Here is a 26,253-nt window from a genome sequence, read left to right as displayed (position 1 = left end):
ACAAGGAAAAAATAGGCAAAAGAGATCACATTTACTGAAAACGGTAAAAAAAAAAAAAAAGTTCTGTTTCTCATGTCACAGAAATAAACACATCTGATAGCGCAGTATGTTTTAAGTTTGACTTGTGACGCGACAGGGTGAGGCTCACTCTCCAGAAAGAATTGAAGAAATGCGTATTCTGTATTCCAGGCAATAACAAGTGAACACTTTACCTGCAGCATTATACGTTAGGTCTTTGCCATCATCTGGCCCAGCAAATATGGCACTTCTACTGAGAATAAGGGTTCTCAGTAGAAGTGAGAAGAATTCTCTCCTTGTGTAACCAGTCCATATATTAATGTATTATAATTACACAAAACAGTTATTATTTTTGTTTAATATTGTGTTTAACATACCTGGTATTTGATTTACTGAGATGTTTTGGTCCTCCAGTCCCCACTTCTTCATGTGTTCCCCTTGGCACACAGGTATAAATTTGAGGGTCGTGACTTCCTCTTCCCTTTTGATAACTCCGTGTGGGGAAGAGGTCAGTCATCCCTCGTGTCGGCCCTCATGTTTTATGTGTTATTGATTTGGTTGTTATCTCCTTTCTAGTTTGTAGCTAGTAGTAAAATAGGATTATTGATCTTAACCTAGGATTTTCAAATAACATTTTAGTGATAAAAGCGGCTGGGATGAGAATCAGCACCTCCAAATCAGAAGAGGCCATGGTTCTCAAGCGGACATGTCCCAACGGGAAGAGGCCCCGGAGAAGACCCAGGACACGCTGGAGGGACTTTGTCTCTTGACTGGCCTGGGAACGTCTCGGGATCCCCCCGGAGGAGTTGGAGGACGTGTCTGGGGAGTAGGAAGTCTGGGTGTCCCTGCTTAGACTTCTGCCCCCGCGACCCGGCCCCGGATAAAGCGGAAGAAGATGGATTTTAGCGATACATTTTTTTTTATAATAAACTTTTTGCAAATACATGGAACGGTCTCTCCCTCTTCAGTGAACCTTATCTGCGTGCCTTAGGCTCATTTCCCTTGGCTCATGAACTGGGTGGCATTGTTGGACAACATTTAGTATATTTTGTATTTTATCTGCTCTCCTTTCACTTATGTATTCTGATCACAACACTTTTATTAACTGTAACTCATTCTAGTAATTTTAGAAGAAAACAGAGAGCCACAGCATTTGGACAATTTAGTGTTTATAAAAATACAAAGAAATCAAATGAAACACAACTTTATTTTACTGTAGTAATTTAAAGAAGACATTTTATGCACCGAGTTGAATTATGGAGGAAGGAAAACATTATTTAGTAAGTAATTTAGAAGGATAACACAAAAACTGTACATCCCGTCAATTACCAGATACAAAAAAACTTTAGTAAACTAACAACACATGCTCTCAGATAAAGAGAAAATATCCATTTGAAACAGATGAATATTACCATTGCTTCTGTTAAAAGAATGTTGGACAGGTGACGGAGTGTCTATTTGGCCAGGCTCTGCGTCTTCTCACAGCTCTCCTCAAACAGGGACTTGCATATCTGAGCCAAACTGAGCAGAGGGGCCATGCAAGTGTCCAGCTCCTTCTGTAACAAAGACACATACCACTCACTCTCCTGCAGTGTACAAGAGCTGCATTATAGCTGTTTCCACTGGCTCTGATCTCCAGACCAACTCACTTTGAGCACTTTGTAACAGTTATTTTCACGGCAGAGTGTGTCCTGAGCTCCTGAGCTCGTATTTATCGAATGAGTGTGATGTAATATGAGATATTTACATAGAAATATGGTCCATGGTAGTGTCATAGTCAGGTCTGGCCAAGAATGTTTTATTTCAATGCGGCAGGTTCTGAACTGCAGACCGCCGCATATCGCCTGTGCATGCTCCGTATCTCTTTGTACTCTGCCGCGTCTGCGTTCACTTCCTCATTAAACCAATTTCTTCTGATTGTAATAAAACACACAGCGTTTTGAAGCTTAAAATATAGAAAACACAACGTGTCCCTTGGACAGTGCTTCCACTGACGTCTTCTTCTACAGCGTGTCAAACGCTTGCACTTCCTGATAGCTTGCCGTTGGTGGTGGCCGTTTTCCAGTAAAAATCTATTAATTAGACGCAGGGCTAAAAGCGTGGGGGAAAAGTAGCGGCTTAAAGTCCGAAAAGTACGGTATGTGTCGCTGTGAGAAGTAGAGCAAACAGGAAACTACTTCTGGATTACTATGATCTTTTTCTGCATTTATTTCCCTTTTCTGTGCCATTTAGCATTTTTGTATGTAATGCATTGAGTTTAGACAATGTTAGATGCATTATAAATGAAAATATAATATTTTCTATCATAACAAAATTGTGGTGCATCAATAAACAGGAAATGACTGGGTGCTAGCTTTGTTTTGCTTAGCATGTGGGGTCAACAGCATGCACTGGGTTTACACCCTCACAACATAATATCTAAATTCGCATAAGAAAAGCAAATAAAGGTAAATTTATTTACATTTTCATCTAAGCGTCCGAGCGCAGAGCTGGGGGTTTGCTTCCTGGTTATGGGGGCTGCACGTCTGTTTTGTCAAGAGTCACTCAGTGGGCGTATCGTGCCGTTTAAGTTTGGCTTTTCTAGAGACGCGCTTTTCGACGCCCTTCCAGGATCCAGAAGCTGAACTCCTTGGTCAGTTGTCTAGTGCAAAAAAACAATGGCTGAGTAAAAACTTCTTGCAGCTAAATGCTGACAAAACAGAAACACTGATTATTGCCCCTGATGATGCCATTCCAGGGATAAACCAGTACTTGGGTGTTTTAGGTCAGACTGCTAAACCAAGTCTTAGAAACTTGGGTGTTGTCTTTGACAAAGACATGTCTTTAGAGCAGCACTCCGAGCTGTTGAAGAGGAACTGTTTCTTTCAGTTGAGGAAAATCTCTAAGCTCAGGAAAATGGTGTCTCAAAATGACCTGGAAGTTATAATTCATGCATTTGTGTCTTTAGACTATTGTAACAGTTTGTTTTCCTGTCTTAACAAGAAGGAACTCTCTCGTCTGCAGCGTGTCCAGAACTCTGCAGCGAGGATCTTGACCCGCACAAATAGAAGGGCCCACATTTCACCCATTCTTAAAGCCCTTCACTGACTGCCGGTCTCGTGCCGGATACAGTTTAAAATTCTGGTCCTGACTTTTAGAGCTTTAAATGGTCTGGTCCCATCGTACATCAGCGGTCGGATCACACCGTACACTCCCTCTCGCTCACTGACGTCTTTGGATCAGAAACTGTTGTTGGTTTTATCCTATGTTTTGTGAAGCACTTTGTGACTTGTCTGTGAAAGGTGCTAAACAAATAAAATGTACTTAGGCTGAGCAAAATAATATGTCTGTTTGCCGTAACCCGTCCGACCTGGTATGAAACTAGCTGACTGAAAAAAAAAGAAGAGCATTTTGTTGAAAAAACGTCAAAAACTTTTATTTTTCAATTATTTCGCCGACTCACCGACCGGTCTTTCCTAAACCGCCAAAGACCTCCAAAATTTGGATCTTTTTTTTGCCTTCAAAGTAAAAAAAATAAGAATTTGCCTACCATCCGACCCACTTGAAAAATGTTTACTCGGGTTACAGCAAACAGACAATTTATTTGGGGTAGCCTTACTTACTTACTTACTTACTTTGTTATTTAACGTTGGCTGTTAGCTGCACTTTTTCATCATGTCCAAAATTGAGCAGGTTAACACTTTAATAATGCTATAATGCAGGTTTACTACCAAACAAAAGGCTACTGCCTCTATTTTTGCCAAAATCAAGTTCAAAAGAATGAAGTCTCGCAACTTTTAATGTTGGACAAACAAACTATCCCAGAGTTTCTTCTCTTCGCACTTAGAGAGTGCGTAATGTGTTTTATTTGGCCCATATGTTTTGTTTTTAGCTTGAGCTGCAGACCTTGTGCGGATGCTTGTTTAGCTCTGCTTTTCTGGAGGATTTGCAACAAACAATCAACCTGATGGAATATGTGGATTATTTTGGCTTTGTTCATCACCTATGTCTGCTCTGGTGCATCTGGTCCAATGGTCACGTGAGTTTTGCTTCATGAGTTTATGCGACTAAAAGCGTAGCCATCTTTCAAAATTCTCCTGAAGCGAGCGTAAAAACTTAAGGGTTCAAAATACGATATTTGGTTTTTCCACCTCCCGTTAATTATGTTTAAATTTGAAATAAGGGGGTGGAAACACAGTTATACAAGATAGCATCAGTGGAAATATAGCAGTTTATCACAAGAGCATGTCAGAGTTTGGTGAGAAATGTATATTTTCTGTTTGTCACAGGTTCTTTGGTATGTTTACTATCACTCATCCGGCGATAACGCTACAGAGGGCCACTGACGTCACCAGCAAGGTGTGGGACATCAGCAGTGTTCCCTCTAAGGGATCATCTCAAAATAGGTTGAAGCTGAAAAGACTTAATTATTTTAGTCTCTCTTAGTCCCCCCCACGATCGGGGCATTTCACTTGCTGCAGTGCGATGTACGCGTTGACCAAACGATCGTAATTTGATAGCGCTTGCTCGCCTCTAGTCCCTGAACAGCCTTTGGTATTTGTATTACCGGTAGTAGAAGCAAAGTCTCCAAATAATGTCACCTGTCGCGACATGTTTGTTTATGGTCCACGGGCGCTACAGCACATCCCATTCAGCCGCTACACGCGCACCGTGCAGACTCACCTCACGCGCGCGACGAAATGATTTCCTCATTGCGCGAGTTGATTGGCTGCTGTAAAGCGCTATGCGCGTTACATTTCAAAATAAGCAAAGTCATGAGTGTCTGATGTCATGGATGTTGGCCTAATGCTCGTTGCTGAGAGTTTTTAGCATTTCAAAACAATTACTGCCACAAAAATGTATTGAAGCTTCAAAGCAACAAAAAGACGAAATGTGGTTTCAACTCCTTTTGAGATGATCCCTAAGCTGTGCACTGCTCGCACATTCTCAGCGCCTAACCCTATGTAGCGCAGAAAATAAAATTCACCATAAACGTATTAATTCATATCTAATATTAGACCGAATTTAATCTAATCTAATTACCAAACGGCCACCAGGGGCAATCTTGCAGGAAGCGCAAGTGTTTGACACACTGTAGAAGAAGACTCCAGTGGACAGAAGAAGCACTGTCCAGGGGACACAACGTGTTCTCTATATTTTTAGTTTCAAAACACAGTGTTTTATTACAATCAGACTCAAAGAAATTAATCTAATTAGCCCCGAGGTGCAGCAGCGGAACGCCCCCGATTCAAAAGACAACACTCTTATGCAAATGAAACTTTCATGGCCAGACCTGACTATGACACTACCATGGACCATATTTCTGCGTAAATATCTCATTTTACAACGTAACACTCACTCGATAAATACGAGCTCAGGAGCAGATGATCCAGATGTGAAGACACAGACATAGGTAAATCAGCTCAGAGTCATCAAGGACAGAGGGGACAGATGTGATGTGTTTGTTAAACTTTAAAATGCTGTGTGTTTTATTACAATCCAACTCATATTCACTGAGAAATGTATCAAATTAGTGCGGTAATTTAGCGCAGCGGACCGCGGAAGCGTCACGAGACCCCTGGTTCAAAAGACGCATCACTATCACGTTTATTTATGTGTAAATATCTCATGTTACAACGTGGGCACCTGCGGTTTATTGACAGGTGCGGCCCGTATATGGACAAGTTCTATTTTCTTCGTAAATTTCGTGTGGGTGGCTTTTATTCAGGAGCGCTGTACAGCCCCAAAAGTACAGTAATTAGACCAATAATGTGTTTTTTGTACAATTTTTCAATGTAACACAGTGAGTGACAGGTATACGATACGGTTTACTTATGCTACGCATCCAATCATAGCATTGATAGTGCCTATGTGCCCTGCCCATACGCACCATGCAGGTTACCTAATGCAGAGTACAGCTTCAAATAATAGGCCAAGTATTTGAGGGCTATTTGAAGCTGTATTCTGCATTAGTATATTTTAAAGTATGTTTAAAGCAGCAGTTCTCAAACAGGGGGTGAGGGGCCACAAAGGGTGTGGGTCACAGAGAGTATGGCTATAGGCCACAGAACATTTGGCTCCTCAGGTGAAATGAGGCAGTTTGATGTTTCAAGGTGCACTATATACATTTTCTAGTTGAGGGTCCTTTTCTCAAAAAAGTGTTCTTGATTTGCCAAGAAGGTTCCACAGTATGATATAAATTCATCTATATTTCATTTATCTAGTTAAAAGGGTTCTCAAAAGTACTTGGGTACATGCTGTACTAAATAAAATGGGTGCTGATCAAGAAATATTTATTTTATATTTGTATTTTAAAAATTGATATAAACCAATATTCAGCTAATTTAATAACAAACCTATTGAATCAAGCTGAAATTATATTGGAGGATTTCATACTATGAACTATATAAAATAGATAGATTAAAACACACACACAACAAAGTACATGAAATTACCCGTATTTTGTGATATATTTTTTCTGGCAATGAATTTGGACGTCCAGGAATAAATATTATTATTATCATAATATTACTTTAACTCCTGGGCCACTTTTTTCATCCAGTCCGCTCCTGCTAGACAGGTCATTTTGTCTATTTCATTGTAGGTAGATTAAAGCACTTCATTAAAAGTAATCTAATTTGCTGCTGTAATTTGGTCCAACTCAGGGAGTTTGTGTGTTTGCTTAGACACGAATTAGATGGGACATTGGACATCTGAGTAAATCTTAGAGGAACAATAACAAATAAAAGCTTTTACTCACGGCAGAGGTCTCGTAGTAGTCCAGGCCATTATTCTGAGCCCAGTCCTGAGCATCCTTGGACTGGACCGCCCTCCGCTCCAACAGGTCGCTCTTGTTTCCCACCAGAACACCTAAGACGCAGACAAACACCTTCCTCACAGTTGTGAGGTCACAAAACATTTCATACTCATTTCTGACCTAATGTGGCAGTATTGGGTTTTGCCACAACTTTAAGTCCATTGGTGGCGCTTAAGAGTATAAAAGCCTCTCTCGTCTTCTTCCTATCTCTCTTAATCAAGCATTTCCATTTCCGTTCCTGCGTACGCTCTGTCTTTGTTGTGTCAGGTAGCTATTAAAATAGTTGGTCCCCAATTTAAGACTGTAGTCATAGCAATTGTATTGTCCCAGAGAGTCCCAGGTGTGGCTTCATGGCGCTTGTTGTCCGTTGATTTGGTGGCTGCGGCATCTTTTGAAGCTGGGTTCAAAGTGTCGTCTATAGTACTGTCAGCCGTCTCCCGTCAAGGGTGCGCGTTCACAAGCCTTTGCATGAAGTGGTTCTGCCACAGTACGGTGCATAGGACTATTTGTGTTTTGAGCAAATCCAAATGTCTTATATTCAGGCTTTGGGGCGCGTCACTGCTTGGCCCGTCTGTGTGGGCTGCCTGCTCTGTGCTCTGTGCCTGTTTTATGTTTGGTTATGTAGTTTATATCAAACCAAAGGATGTGCATCAAGAGTGAGCAATAGTACAACTAATGAACTCAAAGGACTCTTGACTATTTTTTATATCTGAAACCAAGAACAGAGTATTTAAAAAATATGTTAGTAATCAATTATTGTACCTAACTTAATGGCCCCCTTTTTCATCAATGTGGATGAACCTGTGCGCCTTATTGTGCTGCATATGTTACATACCCTGGCGTTGTTGGGTTTTATATTAAGAAATGTGAATCATAAAAGCGTTTTTAGAGGGCGGCGAACCGCTCGGTATGCCACACTAAGTTACACTGATAATTAATCTGTCTGCCTTCAATGTAATATAATGGTATGGAGAGTTTGGGATTGTGATATTCAGTTAGCTGTTAAACTAATGTAGATTACTCTATATGCAACTAACGACGCCCCTGGTCCAGTTTGACTCATGATGTTAATAATGATGTAGACCTGGTTTGGCTCATGTCAGTCATAATGTAGTTCTGGTTTGGTCTGGTTTGACCTCATGTTAGTTATGACATAGACCTGGTCTGGCCTGGTTTGAATGCTAGGGACAGACTCACCTGACACAGAGCGTCCCAAACTGTGGGTCTGGACCTTCTCCAGCCACCGAGGACAGCTGAGGAATGACTGCTCATTGCTCAGGTCAAACACCAGGCACAGCAGCCACGCTTCCCCCCACTGACAACAGAACACAGCACATAATACAAGACTGAGGAGAACAGAGAACTGAAATGAGGCGAGAACACAGCACATAGAACCAGACTGAGGAGACCATAGAACCAGACTGACAAGAGAACACAGACCATAGAACCAGACTGACAAGAGAACACAGACCATAGAACCAGACTGACAAGAGAACACAGACCATAGAACCAGACTGACAAGAGAACACAGACCATAGAACCAGACTGAGGAGAACAGAGAACCAGACTGACAAGAGAACACAGACCATAGAACCAGACTGACAAGAGAACACAGACCATAGAACCAGACTGAGGAGAACAGAGAACCAGACTAACAAGAGAACACAGACCATAGAACCAAACTGACAAGAGAACACAGACCATAGAACCAGACTGACAAGAGAACACAGACCATAGAACCAGACTGACAAGAGAACACAGACCATAGAACCAGACTGACAAGAGAACACAGACCATAGAACCAGACTGAGGAGAACAGAGAACCAGACTGACAAGAGAACACAGACCATAGAACAAATATATATATATATATATATATATATATACATATATATATATATATACACACACACATATATATATATATACACATATATATATATATATATATATATATACACACACATATATATATTTATGTTTTTTTTCAACATAAAAAAGCTCCACATGATCTTAATATTTTTATTTCACTATTGTCTCTGTAATAGTAATTAAGACCATAGTAATCAAGTAGCTTCTTTCACCATGGTCCACTTAAACTCAAATTACCAACCAGTACAATCCAGTACAACCTTGCTCCTGATTGGCTGTGTGGTTGCCACTTGAGATTTTTAGATAAGGAACTTGGCTACACATTAACTGCGACTGGCTTCAGTTGGCTCTGTGCACAGCGCTATTTGCCTTTACACTCTCTCCGCCGTAGTTCTATCCTCATGGGTTTTTCTCCGAAGCAATGCTAAAATGATCAACACAAATAAAAGATTCTGCAACAATGAGTCACAGATAATCACAGACGGCGTGTTAAAGACTAACTTATGATGCAGCCACTTCACTAGAGAATACAGATGGTTGTTGTTTACTCAATGCTATTGCAAACCTAAAATAAATTATATTATTATATTATTATATACAAATAGCACCACAGTTTGACTTGTACAATCGAAGTTAGTTTAGCATTAGCATTGAGGCACAAATAAGACCGACCTTAGAACTACAGTTGCTTTCCCCGGTGAAGTGGTTACATCTTAGACTTTAACGCTCCGTTCGTGATTCTCCACCTGTACCTTGTTGTCTGTTGCATAATCTTTACATATTGATTACTTTAGCATGGCTCTGTAGAAAACCCCATTGGGATAGAACTAAGGGGAAAAGGGCATCTCGGACAAGCTAGTCAAAGGGAAGTGGCACTGTGCTCAGAGCCTATTCCTGGTGTCCACTTCTATGTACAGTCTATGGTAGAACATAGATGGCAGTGTAGTTTACAGAATCCCTTTATGTCTAAAGTAATAATAGAGGACAGCAGTGGTTCTGATGGAGGCTGATCTCACCATCTTCTCACAGGCCTCTGCCAGCAGCTCCTTCCCTGGACAGTCCACCAGGTACAGCTCCTGAGGGAGAACAGGCATACATTACCCATGTTTCCACTTCACTTTTAGCCATGTTCAAACATTGTTTCCTCATCAAAAATGTACCTGGAGTAGCATTTAGCTTCCTTCACTCTAATTTGATGAATCCTCTCCTTCGAGCAGCAAAAACATTGTGGATACCCTCAATAACTGGTGTTTTTTCAATGAGAAACTTTTTTCTGAGAAAATTCACTGCATTTTTTTCCATAGATCATGAAGTCCATAAATCATTGGCAGACTCATTCTGTGAATTTGATCTAATTGCAATCAGTATAACTACGTTCCGAGACCAGGATGTAAACAGGCCAACGTGACATGTGCCAAAATGTTCATATTAAACTATGTGTAATTTCAAAACAAAGGTAGTCCCGGGTTGAAAAGCAGAGATACAGATGTGATTTTGTTATAGTAAAAAAATAAAAGATGTTCTAAAACAAGATGATGAGATGCCGAACTGGAGGTACTCCAGATAATGTGTTAAAGGCTTGGAACTTTAATTTTGGGTCTGTTTAACGTCAAAATGTTTGAGAGCAGAGGTTATGAAAGAAGATTTTTTTTCTAATTTTACAGTACTACTTTTGGCTTTTCTTGATAGTTCCACGATCAGAGGAGAGGATGGGAAGCTCCAAATAGAAGTGTATAGGAAACCTACACACACGGACCAGTATCTGCTCTTTGGTTCTAACCACCCACTACAGCACAAGCTGGGTGTGATCAGAACCTTACAACACAGAGCTCAAGGTGTGCCCACCAGCTCAGAGGGCAAGAAGAAAGAGGAAAAACACGTCCGAAATGCCCTCTCAGCCTGTGGTTACCCCGCTTGGGCTCTCAACAGAGTGAAGAGAACCAAGAAGCAGGACAAAAGGGAAACTGAACATAGAAGGAAGGGCGTTTCTATCCCTTACGTCTCTGGCCTGTCGGAAAAACTGCAGAAAATTTTTAGACAACATGAAGTCCCTGTTTATCTTAAACCAGGAAACACTTTAAGACAAAAACTGGTTCATCCTAAGGACAAGTTGCCGACTCAAAAACAGAGCAATGTAGTTTATTCTATCCAATGCAGTGAAGAAAGTTGTAAAGAACGTTACATAGGTGAGACTAAACAGCCTCTGCACAAGAGACTCTATCAGCACAGAAGAAAAACAAGTTCAGGACCTCAGAGTGCCGTGCATCTTCATCTTGAAGCCTCTAATCACTCGTTTGAAGACGGTGAGGTGAAGGTTTTAAGCAGGGAGAAAAGATGGTTTGAAAGAGGAGTCAAGGAAGCTATTTTTGTTAAAAAAGAAAGACCTTCTTTAAACAGAAATGGAGGGCTAAGATTCAATCTTCCTGTAATCTACAATGGTATACTGAACCCCTGGAGAGGTAGAGGACCAGTACCAGGATAGTTAGATGTTAATCAGGTACTCAGGGTGGGTGAGCCAGGGTCTCACAAAGACAAAGGGGAGACTAATAGCCCATTAAAGGGTTGAATAGGCTCGGTAGATACAAAGAGGGTAAGTTTCGGTTGAAACAAACAACTCTTTCCACTTCAGGAAGGCTCCGCCCAATGGGCTGGACTTACCACAGAATAGTACAAATATCGGAGTTCTCGACCTAAATTCTCTTATTGATAATGACTCTTGGATGAGAGTCGAAACGTCTATTTTTTCTAACCGAGTCCAGATGACTAAAACTGAAGCTTTTTTCTACAGTACTACTTTTGGTTATTTGGGCAAATTTAGCCAGAACCCTCAGAGCTAATGTGGTATCTGGCTTAAAGGAATGGGTCTTCTGTTAATGTTTTCTCTGTACATTGTGTGCTGAGAAGATGGGGCCTCCTGATTTACAACCATGGAATACAGCGGCAGAGTTTTCATTTGTTTATGCATGAAGAAGCTGTGTCGAAGAAAACCAGATAAGGCTCCATTTCAACATCTGGTTAGCAAGATGGGGCCTTGTCACCGTGAATAGCGTCTTCGTGAGCTCATAGAGGTCAAAGAGCAGTCAGAAGGGGTGTTTCTTTGTGTGGGATGAGTATAAGATCTGCTGAAAGCTTTGTTCTGGGTTCTTCGATTTGGCCAAGCTGAAGTTCCCAGGCAATGACGATTGTCTGCTTGTATTGAGGCTGCTTTCTCTAAATAAACATCCTTTGAAAATATAGAGCAAGTGTCAGCGAGTCTTCTTCCTTTTCTACTCAACCACCTCGGAGACACCTTTGGACACCACAAATTGGCGACACAAACGGACGGTGCACAGGAATCTTCCTGCCACGGACAGCCGCGGTCCACTGGTCTGGGTGAGCATTTTTTCTCTTGACCTCTGGGGTTTGGTGCTGTGCGAGTCCGGCACAGTGCCTGTCCCGCTAAAAACACTTGGGTGGGGTGTTTTTTGTTAAAGGTGAAGTAGAAAGGAGGAACTCGTCTAAATTGTAAAAAGTTTGCTTTTTTATTTTTTTAAAGCACGGAAGCAAAACGGTAAACACTAAAATGCAACCCAAGCGTGCTGGGCAAAGGACCTATGTTGCAGAACAATAAAGAAACAAGAGATAAAATGAAGATCGGATTGAAAAGAACATGCCGAAAGTGGACAAGTGATGGAAGAGATTAATAGACCATTCTCACATACACAGGCGGTACAGAAAAAACCTCCACCTAATGATAAATTAAAGGATATTGCAAAAGAATATCCCCAGCTTCCAGTGATGACACAAGATGGAAGATATCAAATTGAAGATGACAATGAGCAAGTCATAAAGACTGGTAAAGCTATGACAACTGTAACAATGGACCCAAAATCCAAAAGAAAGAAGAAGAAGAAGAAGAAGAAGTCAAGTTACAAAACTTCTGGACAAAAACTCGGAAGAATGTCAACCAAAGATGACAAAACTGATGAAGAAGAAGAAGCAGTGGGTGGATACAACCCAGCTGTGAAGAAAGCTTTGGCTGCAGCCAATACATACATTTTACATTTACTATCATTTTTTTCATCGAGCCATTCAATGGAATGGAATGCGACGAGTCTTTGTTATTGCTTTGGCATTTTTGACCCCCTGAACATCGATGAAAAGTCACACATGGGGACATAAACGCGATCGGCTTGGCCCAAACTCGAATAAAATAGAGCTTGCGAGAACGCCCGTTGCAACAGTGCCGACTAGTTAAAAAAATAAAAAACATGAAACTTTTAATCTTTGGCCTAGGCCCATAAAACTTGGGACAGTGATAGAGCTACCTTTGACCTCTGACCTCTGACCTTTGACGAGTAACTGAAACCACACCAGTTAAAGTCACAAATGATTTGTTATTCGCTCTTGACAATGGACTGGTCTCCATCCTGGTTCTGTTGGACCTCAGCGCAGCGTTTGAAACCATCGACCACAACATTCTACTGCAGAGGTTAGAATATAGTGTAGGTGCCGGAGGGACAGCCCTCAGCTGGTTTAAATGCTATTTATTGGATAGGTATCAATTTGTTAATGTAAACCAGAGCTCCTCATCTTGTTCTAAAGTAACTTAAAGTCACAGGGTTCGGTTCTCGGTCCAATTCTGTTTACTCTTTATATGCTGCCATTAGGCAACATTATCAGAAATCATGGCATTAACTTCCACTGCTATGCAGATGACACTCAGCTGTATTTATCAATGAAACCCGATCAGAGCGATCAAGTAGACAAACTTAGCGCTTGTGTGAAGGAGATAAAAACCTGGATGACACTTAATCATCTGCTTCTTAAGCCTGAAAAAACTAAGGTCATTGTGCTGGGCCCTAAACATCTATGAGACGCTTAGAAACCTCGGAGTCTTATTTGACCAGGAGCTCTCATTTAAAGCACATATAAATCAAGGCCGTGGCTGCAGAGCCGCAGCACGGTCAAATAACCCAGCAGTTTCAGGAGCCGCGGCACTGCCATATAGCCTCATGGCTAACCCCAACCCTAACCCTAACATTAACCCTAACCTTAACCTGGCGCGGTCAAATAGCCCAGCAGTTTCGGCCGCGCGCTGCGGCTCTGTAGACACTTCCATAAATCAAGCCTGTAAAACAGCCCATTTCCATTTGTGCAATACAGCCCAAATCAGAAGAATCCTGCCTAAAAGCAATGCTGAACTTATCCATGCATTTGTAACGTCTAGATTGGACTCCTGCTCACAGCGTGTCCTAAAAGCTCCATAAAAAGCGTTCAACTGGTTCAAAATGCAGCAGCAAGATTACTGACAGGAACAAAAAGAAGAGAACACATTACGCCGGTGGTCGAATCTCTTCACTGGCTCCTGTTGTGTTTAAAATCAAATTTAAAATCCTTCTCCTGACTTACAAAGCCATAAATGACATGGCCCCATCCTAAAGATGCTATAGTGCCATATCATCCCTCGCTCTCAAAATGCTGGCCTTCTGGTGGTCCCAAGAGTCTCTAAAAGCACAGTAGGAGGTAGAGCCTTCTGGTGGTCCCAAGAGTCTCTAAAAGCACAGTAGGAGGTAGAGCCTTCTGGTGGTCCCAAGAGTCTCTAAAAGCACAGTAGGAGGTAGAGCGTTTAGCTCCCAAGCTCCTGTATTATGGAATCAGCTCCTGTCCATGTTTAAGAGGCAGACACAGTCTCTTCATTTAAGAACAGGCTTAAAACGTTCCTCTTTGAAATAGTTTATGGTCAAGCCAGTTAGGAACAGAAATTAAAACCTATAGTTTCCCAGCTACGGGGCCCTAGGAGCAACTATGCTGGGGGAAGTATGGCAGCTTGAGCACTATCGTCTGCTTCTGACTATTTATTCTATCAAACAATATTTAATATTTAATTTCACTTACAGTGGGAAAAGAAGAAGAAAAGGCAATGCATCATTGCCTTATCTTCTTATTTTCCCACTTCCCCGTCGGGGGTGGGACAGGAATATCGATGACCCGTGGACCCAGATGCTCCTCGACTCCCTGGAGAGACAGTCACTACACCATATGAACGGTTTTTCAGCTACCACAACAAACCGGTTCTCCTCCTGCGTGGATCCAGCTCCACTGTCTCTCTCGCGTCCGCTTGTCCGCTTGAGGGAGTCAGATCGCTCCTTCACTGTGGAACTCCAACAGGTTTCTACTTTTTCCCAAGGAGGTTTTGTAGTTTTTCCTGGCCGAGAAGGAGGGTCTAAGGACAGGGGATGCTGGGACATTGCCACGTCCCTATGAACATTATTTAATTTGTTTTTCACTGTCGCCTCAGATGCAACTGCTGTTGTGATTTTAAAATTGAATTGAATTGAATAACTCAAATGCGTCAGCAAATGTGTTTGAACTGGGTTTATCAGACATTACACTGGGGAGAAAATTGACACTGAAAGGAAATCCACTGAGTTTGGGTACCACCCTCGCCATCGTGCGAATTAAGACTGTACTCGTGAATTGCTGTTCTTATTTTGAGGTAGGGAGACCTTTCGAATTCCACAGTTCAAAAGTCCAAATCGAGCACCTAGTATCCAGGATCCAAAAGAGTATGGAGAGGAGTTCCCTCAATTCTCGTGGTCTGGAGCAGGATGGAGCAGTGGCAGGTAGGCCAAAGATGGAAGTGGCCGAGGAGGCGGTGGCAACTGCAAAGATGTGCTTGAAGCATGCAGGTAGTTCCCACTGTTGGTCGTCGTTAACATTAGCTGCTAATAGGTCCCTGATTGTCTTATGTCCACCGTTTCATGAACAAAAAAATACTAGGTGAATAAACAAAATTAGATGTAAAATAAAAAAATGAGAAAAGGAAAAAACATCTAAACTACTTAGCAAAGCTGGACTGGTAGTACGTCTGTGCATACATATTCCCAAGAGGTAGATAAAATGCCTAGGGTTAGGGTGCCAACCCATTATTAAATAGCCCTCTCTGCAAGCTAATGAGGCTAATATGGCTAGCGGGTCCGATGCGACGGACTGCAGCTCTTCTCCCACGGAGGGACGGAGTTCCACTGGCCCAGATAAGGAATCTCACTATGTACACCAGTTAGCGGTCATGATGTGTGAAATGAAATGCGAAAAGCAGCGTCAAAGAAGCATCAAAGAAGCTGAACAGCACATTTCAGATACAGATGAGCTGCAGACACTGAGAGCTGAGATGGATGCGATTTGGGCCCAGCTGATGACGATGCAGAGAACTAGAATATGAAAAGTAAGATCCTGGATTTGGAGTCCAAGTCCCCAGGTGGTTTTCTGGAGAAGGCGGTCTGGAGCACAATAGAAAGAGCACATTGGACAACACTTATACAAAGACCGTGCCAAACAACAAACCACAGGCTCCAAAAAGTCTTCAGTTGCTATGATACATGCTGACCAAAAAAACAGATATAAAGAAACATTTAATTGACTTTACTCAAACATGTTTTGATGCAGTTCAAGCAGTTCAAGTGATGTGTATCACCCATAAAAATTGGATCAGATTAGAGTAGTGTTTCGCAAAGAACCAATCACTATCACAGCTGATGTTCAACGGATGTTTTAATGTTTTACAGTTAGTGAGAAACAATGTGACTTCTTGCAGGTTTTTTTTTGTGGTTTGGAGACAATGACCCACAAAAACCCATCAGAGAATTTAGTATGACCGTGCATGTGTTTGACAACAGAACCTCACCAGCCATAGCCCTTTACTGTCTCTGTCGTGATACCCTCAAAGCTGCAAACTCTCCTCTCCAACAACAAAAGAGTTTATCCTTCGCAACTTCTATGTGGATGATGGGCTTGCATCTTTCCCCACCGCAGAAACACTCATAGTAATCCTGACAATATCATAAGAAATGCTGGCTGACTCAGATTTTAGTCAGACTTTTTCACATTCCGTGTATCTCAAAAAGAAAACCTGTGACAAAAATATGTTATCTCTATAGTTAACAGTCTGTTTGACCCCCTTAGATTTGTTGCACCAGTTACCCTAGGAGGAAAACATATGATGAGAGAACTATCAACTGACCAAATACAACACAGAGCTCCCAGCTTAAAAACAAGAGCAATGGAAAATGTGGGGAGACTTAGTCAGAGACTTGGAACAGTTGCAAATCCACATACTGTATGTACTTGTTTTGCTGTCCACTCAACCTCAATACAGAGAACAGTGCGTCTTTTCATACGAGTCAAACACCTCCATTGATATAGTAGCTTGAAAACCATGTAAATTTCTGGGAACTGTCAAGTAGGCTTAATCATGGGTAAATCCAAGCTAGCTTCTCGCCTTGCGCACACTATCCCGCGTCTTGAACTGTGTGCTGCAGTGTTAGCTGTTGAAATGGCAGATAGACCTCAGCATCAGTGCCGACTTTCCTGCCTCGGCGTGGTAAATCCAAGCTCCAGACACTCCAGAACTTCAACGCAATGTGGTATCTGCTGGGTAACTTGGGTGCGTTGGTTGAAGCGGGAGAGCAGGTGAGCCCTGGTGTAGCAATGGACGTAGATGGGTGGAGTTAGGTTTTCCAGGCTGAATTTACGCTAGCTTCATCCTGTAAAGCCTACAATCACCAACTCAGGCATTTCCCTTTTGAGACACTACACCACGCTCTACCACTAAAAGAACTGTTCCAAAGCACCCTACAGTCAACATGTCCACATGTGGGTTCAGACCAGTACCTACCACGTTATGTCCACTCTCGGGGATGGTGACGCATTTAGTGACCAGCTCCACTCCTGCTGTCTGCAAAAGGAGCACATGACTGTTTATTACAGTATACATGCAAGTCACAGCTCAACAGATGTAAGGCAACAGAATGTGCTGATGCCCTTTTCTTCTCTCATGGCCGGAGATTGTAATCAATCAATAAAAAATAAAAAATCCACAAATGATTGAACTATTTCTATGTTCTTCTGTCAATTGACATTTGACCTTAATCCACATGTCTCCATCAATTGATATGGGGCATTGCAATGTCAAAGTTTCAAAACAAAAAAAAAATATTATTTTTTCCCCAAGTTTTTACACATAAAACATGTTAGTAATGAAAAACATTAAATTATGAAAATGTGTAATATATATTTCTTTCTTATATTTATGTGAGTAAACAGAAAAAATTGTATCTCACAATTCTTAGATGTTTTACCCTTGGGATAATAATCTAAAAAATAATAGCCATGAGAATATGAGATGCACTAATGTCTTTTCAATTCAATCTATACGCCTTTACATGATCATTCATCAAGCTGCCCACATACGTGGATGATCTATTCTATGAGACAATGTGAATGTTAATCAATAATTTCATTGTTGTTTCAGAAGAGAATCATTGTAAAATCATAATGTTTCTTATTACAATAATTGTAGCACCAACATTTGAAATTGTGACGTCAATAGTCTCATACATGTTAAAATGGTCTGTCAAATCCAGAATGGAGGCAACTGGAGGCAAAATGATTCTTTGCATGGAATGTGAGGAGCCATTGTTCTCGCCTAGTTAGGCCCGAGCGCCACAAGCTGGCGCAAGGAAAGTCCGCATTGAATCGAGCACGAAGCGCTCGCCCACTTCCAAACACTCACTAACGCACTCCTCCTTTTTTTCGCATCCGAATATTATTCTTCCTTCTTTCTTCTTTCGGGGACCAACCCCCCTATTTTTCACCCAGTGAACATTGACACCTCAAAAAATTGTGCCTCTCTACATTCTGGCTATCTCCTTTTTCCAATTTTTTTCTTAAATTGGCGCATTAGCGCCCCCCAAATGTACAAAAAAATGCATTCTGAAACTTAATAAACACTTAACCAAATGCAGTTTATGAAGATTTATTGACCAAATAATTAATGGAATGTGCAAATGAGTCGATAACAGATGGAAAAGCTAGACATGATTGTTCAAGAAAGAATCTAGATCTATCTAGTTGTGTGTTAAGAGTTAATTCTAAGATGATATTATCAGCCAGCCTGTGAAGTGCATTATACGAACGGAACCAGAAGCTGTGAGGAGATGGGCCTGTGTGGAGTCCGAGGGCCCGTTTGTCCGTGTCGCCTCCAGGGTTCACTCAAGGGTCACACTGGAGCTCAGTTTACACGCTCTGGAGCTCCAGGCTCTCGCAGTGTCAGGCCAAAGAAGCACTGGATCAGGTTCAGTGATCTGCGTTCTCCTTGGCTCTTAGTTCCTCAGATAAAAAGGGCTGTTGCACGGATTCACTTGTGAAGCTGAAAAGACTGTCCTGGACTTGAAAAGTTGCAAAAAGGTCCTTTGCTTGAGTTTGCATGATGCAGTCTCAATTACGTTAAAAAACGGGCACAGAGTTCTTAGTTAGGGGAGAGAAAAGCTAGCTTCCGCGGGCGTGTCGCTGGAATGTCTTTGTTTTTTAGCTTACCATCGCTAGGCCAGAGATGAGCCCTCATCTTCCGAGATCCGAGCTCATAGATCTCCTGGTGGAACTCTCAGGTGGCGCTCCGATGGAAAACAACTGGACTTTCTCTCTCTGACCTACCCCTGCGGGGGTTGAGTTTTGGCGCCATGGTTTAACCAATCAGCACGCACGCACGCTGGGTCAGAGCTTGATAAGGGAAGTAATGCAGCCCTTGTTCATTGTTCATTAGTAACATTAGGTAAGGTTAAGATAAAATCATCCACAAGACCAGTTATAAAACAATAAACAATAACATTATGTACAGTAAATTCACTTGTGGACAAAGTCTGTAACCAGATAATTGTTTACAAAAACCGCATAGTCTTTTTAGCGTTTTAGCTTTTGTCTTGGAGAGAAAATGACTCTGAGTTAATTTTAATCCAAAAGAAGTCATTCAATGGAAAAAGTTATTTCCAACGTTCAAAGCGTCTCTGCTCCTGCAGAGATGCCATAAATCTCCACATGGGAGTTGTACGCATTCCTGCCACCATGGCAACATGAAGAGATCATCTGTATATCCTACAATTCTACGATCAGACTTTTTTTCTTTAATGCATTTTTTGTACATTAGGGGGCGCTGACACGCCATTTTTTATTTTAGAAAAAAGAGATAGCCAGAATATAGAGAGGCACAATTTTTAGAGGTTTGCAAATTGTTGTGACTTTTCGTCAATGTTCACTGGGTGAAAAATAGGGGGGTTGGTCCCGAGAAGAAGAAAAAATTCATGATGATCATACCAGAAGGCGTATCAGCTTTGAATTCATAACATTTCATTGCTCATGGGATTTGTGTCTTGTGGCCAAATTTGAAGTGTTTTCAATTAAAACTGTAGGAGGATATGCCAAAAGTACGAAGAGGTGCACTTTTGTAAGCGCCATGTTTGATCCAATATGGTTGACTTCCTGTTTGACTTAACTCACGGAGTTCTAATTTTTGATACCACTTAGTAGCATATCAGTCCTTGTTTACTACACAATTTTTGTGTTTTCCCAAGGGACAATTCTCGTGCTTTGACCCTTAAATATTAATAAAGATCTTGAAGAATTAATAGTGGTCCCTATTAGTTCTTGACTGAGCCACAAAATAATAATGCAGTAAAACAAAATGTTAAATGTGCCTAAAAAAGCAGCCTCTGATACCACTCACATGTATCTGCTTTTACTTTGACAAAACCGCCTAGATTTGTCATATTTTATCATTTTCTGTGGTTAATCCCAATTTAATTGGAATATCGTGACATTCTGCTTTAGTTTTGCCTCCAGTTGCTGCCATTCCAGAATTTGGAATGATGTTTACAGACTTTTAAAGTAATTAAAGTCACATATCCTTAGTTGTTTGTCTCTGAAGAGCAGCAGCTCTCACCATGTTGTAACTTCTCTGGAATTGAACGTCTTCACTGTGGAACATGTGGCACAGGGCACTTTTCCCCACCGCCGCATCTCCTGCAACACAACACATGAGCTCACAAACTCTGAAGTCACAGATGCCTTGTGACATGAAAGTCCCATTGACGGTATTAATCTCCATTTCTTTCTTCTTTTTTTTTTAGGCTCTTCCCCTCTGGGGCCATAAAAAAGAGATGCTACATCTCAGCTGGACTTTCCTGGTTAAATAAATGGCCACAGAAAATAATCTTAATTGTATTCATTACAACTGTTTTTTTTTTAGATATTCCACCGCTTGATTGATGCAGAGAACATAAAGATGACTCCGTCTAGAGATGTGTGACTTGTAATGTAATTGATGTCCGGACCTGTGGACCCAGATACCCCTCTCCTGGTGAAGTGGTCCCTGCCCCGTGTGGACGGTCCCTCATCTGCCTGAAGAGTGGGTCCAGCTCGACTCAGACGGTCCCTCATCTGCCTGAGGAGTGGGTCCAGCTCGACTCAGACGGTCCCTCATCTGCCTGAGGAGTGGGTCCAGCTCGACTCAGACGGTCCCTCATCTGCCTGAGGAGTGGGTCCAGCTCGACTCAGACGGTCCCTCATCTGCCTGAGGAGTGGGTCCAGCTCGACTCAGACGGTCCCTCATCTGCCTGAGGAGTGGGTCCAGCTCGACTCAGACGGTCCCTCATCTGCCTGAGGAGTGGGTCCAGCTCGACTCAGACGGTCCCTCATCTGCCTGAGGAGTGGGTCCAGCTCGACTCAGACGGTCCCTCATCTGCCTGAAGAGTGGGTCCAGTTTGACTCAGACGATCCCTCATCTGCCTGAAGAGTGGGTCCAGTTCGACTCAGTCGGTCCCTCATCTGCCTGAAGAGTGGGTCCAGCTCCAGTCTCCCTCGTGTCCGTCCATGAGAGTCGGATCTCTCCTTCACTGGAACTCCTCCAGGTTTCTACGCTTTTTTCCCAAAGAGGTTTTTTTTTGTAGTTTTTCCTGGCCGAGAAGGAGAGTCTAAGGACAGAGGACCCTGGAACATCGTCCCTCGCCACCACAGACATTGTCTGATTCCATCGCCACCACAGACATTGTTGATTCGGCCCTCAGAGGCGACTGTTGTTGTGATTTTGGGCCTTACAAAAATAAATTGATTTGATTTGATTTGATGTCTGAGGCCCAATAATATTGTCGAAAATAATGTAATATTGACCTTCAGCCACGTGCAGGTTTGTAGGCCCAAACAAAATTATTTATGAGTTTGTCTATATTTTGGAAAAAGGATTTTGTTAAGGTGTATACAAGTTTAATCCAAGGAGCTGAAACCAAAATTCTCTGATATAACAAACAGATATTTCCACTCCACCCTGTCAAATGCCTTTTCAACATCGAGCGTGATAAGAACTTAAGGAGTAGGGATGGAGTGGAGATAATATTCAGAATTCGTCTAGTGTAAAAAAAAGAATGTCGCCCAGAAACAAACCCTGTTTGAGCTAGCGTAATAATTGAGATAATACTCTGAAGGCGTATGGCCAGTACGTTAGCAAGTATCTTGAAGTCCACGTTTAATAGGGAGATCTGTTGATAGCTGCTACAGCACGTAAGACTTTTATCTTTCCTTAGTATCAGTGAAATAGAATACAAACTTGGCGGTAGTTTACCTTTTATAAGTGGATCGTTATACATTTTCACAAGGATTGGGGTCAGCAAGGAAGAGTAGGTTTTGGGAAATTCAAAGGTAGGGAAGATTTAGGGAAATTCAGGTTGTAAAGAGGATCAAAAATTGGGTCAATGCAATCTGAGCTATAGAGTTTCATAAAGTAATTATGGAATATTATAAGGGGATTCCATCTTCTGTACAGATTTGGGAAATAAATTTGGAAGAGTACACTGCTCAGGATTGTTGTGGCAGTAGCGTCCCTGCTTTCTCTCCGTGTTCAAAAAGGGGACGAAGAACGTGAACGAAAACAAAACAAAAACGGTATCATGACATAAACGTAACGTAACGTAATGATAACAAAAACTTAACGTGACGGTCAACAAAAGTCTCCTTCCCCGTGCTCACCCCGCCGCCATTATCCAAGCCAAAAAACGCAGGGGAGCGTTCTCACACACACCCCTTAGTGCCGCCCCCAAACACCGCAGAGTCGTGCTCGTACCCACGCACCTGCACAAACGGCTCCTACAAGGATAGTTAGTTTGTTATTAAATGCAGCAGTTGTTTGTCTATTAGAAAGAATTAATAACTGCATTTTTATTCATTCATTAATATTTTTATTGACTATTTCTCTTTCTTTTTTTATCCACCTTACAAGCAATCATTGATGACATGACAAACAGGCACATCCATCCTGGTGATCATGGAAGGTTCGAGGCTTGAATGAGGCTGTCAAGGTGGGAAAGGTGCTGACATGCTTACGCAACTAAAAGGTGAGATATTATTTTTTACAAGAGACCTACTTGAGACCTACCGTTCCATCATTAAAAAGGTCCTGGATGAGTCCTATTTTTTATTCCAAATTTGATAACAGTTCAAGAGGAGTAATACAATTTTTTTCTTGTAGTGTCTGGCATGCTAAATAACAAAAATAATTACCTTAATATGTGTGTATGCACCAAATTGGGATTAGATTCCTAATATGGATAACCACCATTTAATACTAGCATACTGGGCGATGCACGCTGCCGCTTTCGACCGGGTGCCGCCATCTTTGTTTACTAAAAGACCGGAAATGACATCATCATCTTTATCGCTGATTGGTCGGAACTGGGTCTGACGCTTCACACTCGTATTGTATAATGCCGACATTCAGAGTCGAAATGCAAAATAAATACAGGATTTCTGCTTGGGGAAACTTCAGGTAAACATGCTGGTGTGCTACATTTTCAAAATGTGTTAAGAGATTTTATTTCCCAGGACCCTGGAATGGAACGACACAATAGAAAAGCTAGCCTATGGCCTATGGGGGGCGATTTTAACTTGGTTCAGGACTCAAGACTCACCGGCTAAGCCCTCCCCAACATTTAGGTTTTACAGACCCCTGGAGATCTATGAATCCCACAACTAAAGGTTTTTCCCAAGTACATCCCATTTGTTTTTAATATATTTAATAGAAGAGTTGTATATTATTAATGCATTGATATAATTTAGATATTATTGCTCTTGAAAGTTCAGATGTATATGCCTTGATAAAAATTTCAGTCAGAGGGTTATAATGGTCATTGCTTTGTTTCATGTCTTGTGTATAATAACTCCTGTATAATAATCCTGTTTCTCCAAGTCAAAGGATTCTTTCTAAATATTAAAGCCTTTCATGTGATTCTCTTTTACTAATTTATACCTTTTGTTATCTAGACCTTTTGTTATCTAGACTTTAAATCTCAAATCTCTGCTAGTACGGTACATACACACCGCAGACGCCTAATCGCGCCCGATGCAGAATTTGAGCGCGCGTACATTTGAAAGGTTTACGCAGTGGACGCGCGCTATCGACGCCCCGGCCACTGTACACAGGCGCGCGTACGGCGCGCTTGAGCTCTCTGCGCACATGCGCATGAGTTGTTGTCGGTGTGGCCTTTCATTGTGTAAAATGGCGGATATCGAGAGTGTTGTTTTCACGTATTTGGTTTTCAAAACCCTCACACGGAGGCGCCGGTCTCTGTTTTCCACCGTGAATACATGGTACAGCTCCTTTCTCCCACAAACAGCCACAATCAGTCTTTCGTCTGCCATTGTTGACGAGCAAGGAAAAAGTGGCGCTTCTTGGGGAATTCCACGGGGAATACCGGAAACGCGAGGGGAAATACGAACGTACGTCACTGGAGCGTCAGCTCTGATTGGCTGCTGCGGCGGCTGCTACGCTTCAGCTGCAGAGACCTCAACATATCTGAACGCGGCGCGTAAGCCGCTTTCGTCGCCTCGGCCGGCTCATACGCGCGCTCAAAGCGTCGAGAGCGTAAATCGTCCCGCAAAAACGAAGAAATCGCGCCGCGGATAACGCACTACGTGCTCGACGCGCGTTTACTATAGACTTTGAATGTAAACTGGACGCTTCGGCCGCGGCGGTGTGGAAGCCGCTTTAGGCACAAAACCATCCAGTTTAAGATTTTAAGATTTTGTTTAGGTTTTGTGTTTTGATTAGTTCTTTCCATGTTGTAAGAACAGATTTTACCCAGGGATTCCCAACCTCCTCCAAATGGCTCCACCATCATCTACCAATAACATTATAACATATAGTCGTAAAAAGAAGGGTATAGTTTTTCTCCATATAATTTTTGATAGATCTTGATGTAGGACCACACCCAAATATCTCAGTGAATCCATTTGCCATCTAAATGGGTAGGGCAAAGATAAGATAAGCCTTTATTATTATTCTTAGAATAATAACTGAAGTATTTGATAATATTGAAAACTGTCCCGTCCATAACACCAGTCAATAGCCTTAGATGTTGATAACACAGGATGTGTTGAAGAGGTCACCATGGAGACGCCTTCAAGCCGGAGTTCTGAATCGGGGCTGACCGCTCTTTTAAGATCAGACCAAGGGTGATAGAACCCAATGTAACAGTTATACCAGAACTCACTCAAATGCAGCTTTGTCATTTTAACTTTGTTACTTTGGTTCTCCAAATAAATGTATTGTTTAAAATGATTTTCTCTTCCTTAAAATATACATTTCAACATGTTCCTTTTATGAAAGTTCAATAATTGTAATAAAATATTTCATCTATGTAAACAGTCCATTTGGAAAATTAACTATAATAAAACAAAACGATTCGACTCCCATCGATTTTTAATCTTGAGTTAAATAATTGGGTTTGTTTTTTCGTTCACAAAGGACAAAGTAATTTCAATTCACCTGGACGGAATAGAAACATATGTGGATGGAAAAGGCTCTTAGAAGGGTCAATTTAGACCTTGTTTTTCCTTACTTTTTGGCGCTATCTAATTATTATGTAATTGTTTAAGGATCATTTGTACCAAGTTTCACAATCCTGTCACAAAGTATGTGTGTGCGTCGTCTCATTACCCATAACTATTTTAACATCACAATCTATTTGATATAAAGAGTTGTACAGCATTAACAACACACTATACTTCAGACAACAGTATTAAACCCGAGACAAAAACACATGAAATTAAAATTACTTATAATAGAAATTTGTGTAATTTTCATTTAAATGTCTATCTACCACAAAAAATCTAAATTATGTGACTAAAGGAACTTGCCTAAATTTGTAATTTATTGCTAGATCTTTGACCACACCCCAAATCCCAGACATACTAGACACATGTTTCACACTTCAGTTCTGTACATCAACAGCAACTGTGCAAAATCTGAGGCAAATCCATAAGGTTAATTTGACTTATTTCCAGAAATCTGTCACTTGACCATAGAAGTGGGAATGTGGAATATGATTTCTGCAATAGCATGTTAAGTGTTTGAGATACAATATCTTCATTTGAAGTAAAAGAATTGGGGATTCGTTTCACTTCAAATGTCATCCACGTGACACTGCACGTGACTGTGCAGTTCTACAACATTAAGTCTGAGACATGGTTCAAAAAGGAGAGTTCGGGGTCCTGGAACCAAACGGTGCCGAGTTGAAACAAAATACTTGAACTCGCAAAGGCCCAAGGTCTACACAGAATAATACTAGAAAGAAACGGGAAGTCTTGGCTTGACGCGAACATAATATGTCTCACCCACGAGCAGGCACCGCGTCCGCAGCTTCACCATCCTCACATCCGGCTCTGGCTCTGTGTGTTTCTGAGGAGCTGTGCGTGAGCAGCTGTTG

At 41.6% G+C, this 26,253-nt stretch overlaps 1 protein-coding gene across 2 annotated transcripts; it reads right to left on the bottom strand.

Moving 5' to 3' along the window:
* Nucleotides 1-1,206: 1,206 nt before the first annotated feature.
* On the bottom strand, nucleotides 1,207-26,253 carry ift27 (intraflagellar transport 27 homolog (Chlamydomonas)). 2 transcript variants are annotated; one of them, XM_072462919.1, is made up of 7 exons: nucleotides 26,162-26,253; nucleotides 20,442-20,521; nucleotides 17,343-17,402; nucleotides 9,703-9,762; nucleotides 8,012-8,129; nucleotides 6,758-6,867; nucleotides 1,207-1,574 (listed from the first exon to the last, which is right to left on the bottom strand). In XM_072462919.1, exons 1-7 carry the CDS (start codon nucleotides 26,193-26,195, stop codon nucleotides 1,473-1,475), a joined length of 564 nt encoding a protein of 187 aa, XP_072319020.1. In that variant the 5' UTR covers nucleotides 26,196-26,253; the 3' UTR covers nucleotides 1,207-1,472. The 2 variants fall into 2 exon arrangements, with proteins under 2 accessions (XP_072319020.1, XP_072319021.1); XM_072462920.1 differs by lacking the exon at nucleotides 17,343-17,402.

Source organism: Eucyclogobius newberryi, unplaced genomic scaffold (assembly GCF_026437365.1).
Source record: "Eucyclogobius newberryi isolate DKJ021-1_F unplaced genomic scaffold, fEucNew1.0.hap1 SCAF_4, whole genome shotgun sequence".
Lineage (NCBI taxonomy): Eukaryota > Metazoa > Chordata > Actinopteri > Gobiiformes > Gobiidae > Eucyclogobius > Eucyclogobius newberryi.
The sequence above is the reverse complement of the archived record's forward strand: the minus strand, read 5'-3'. Positions and strand labels throughout refer to the sequence as shown.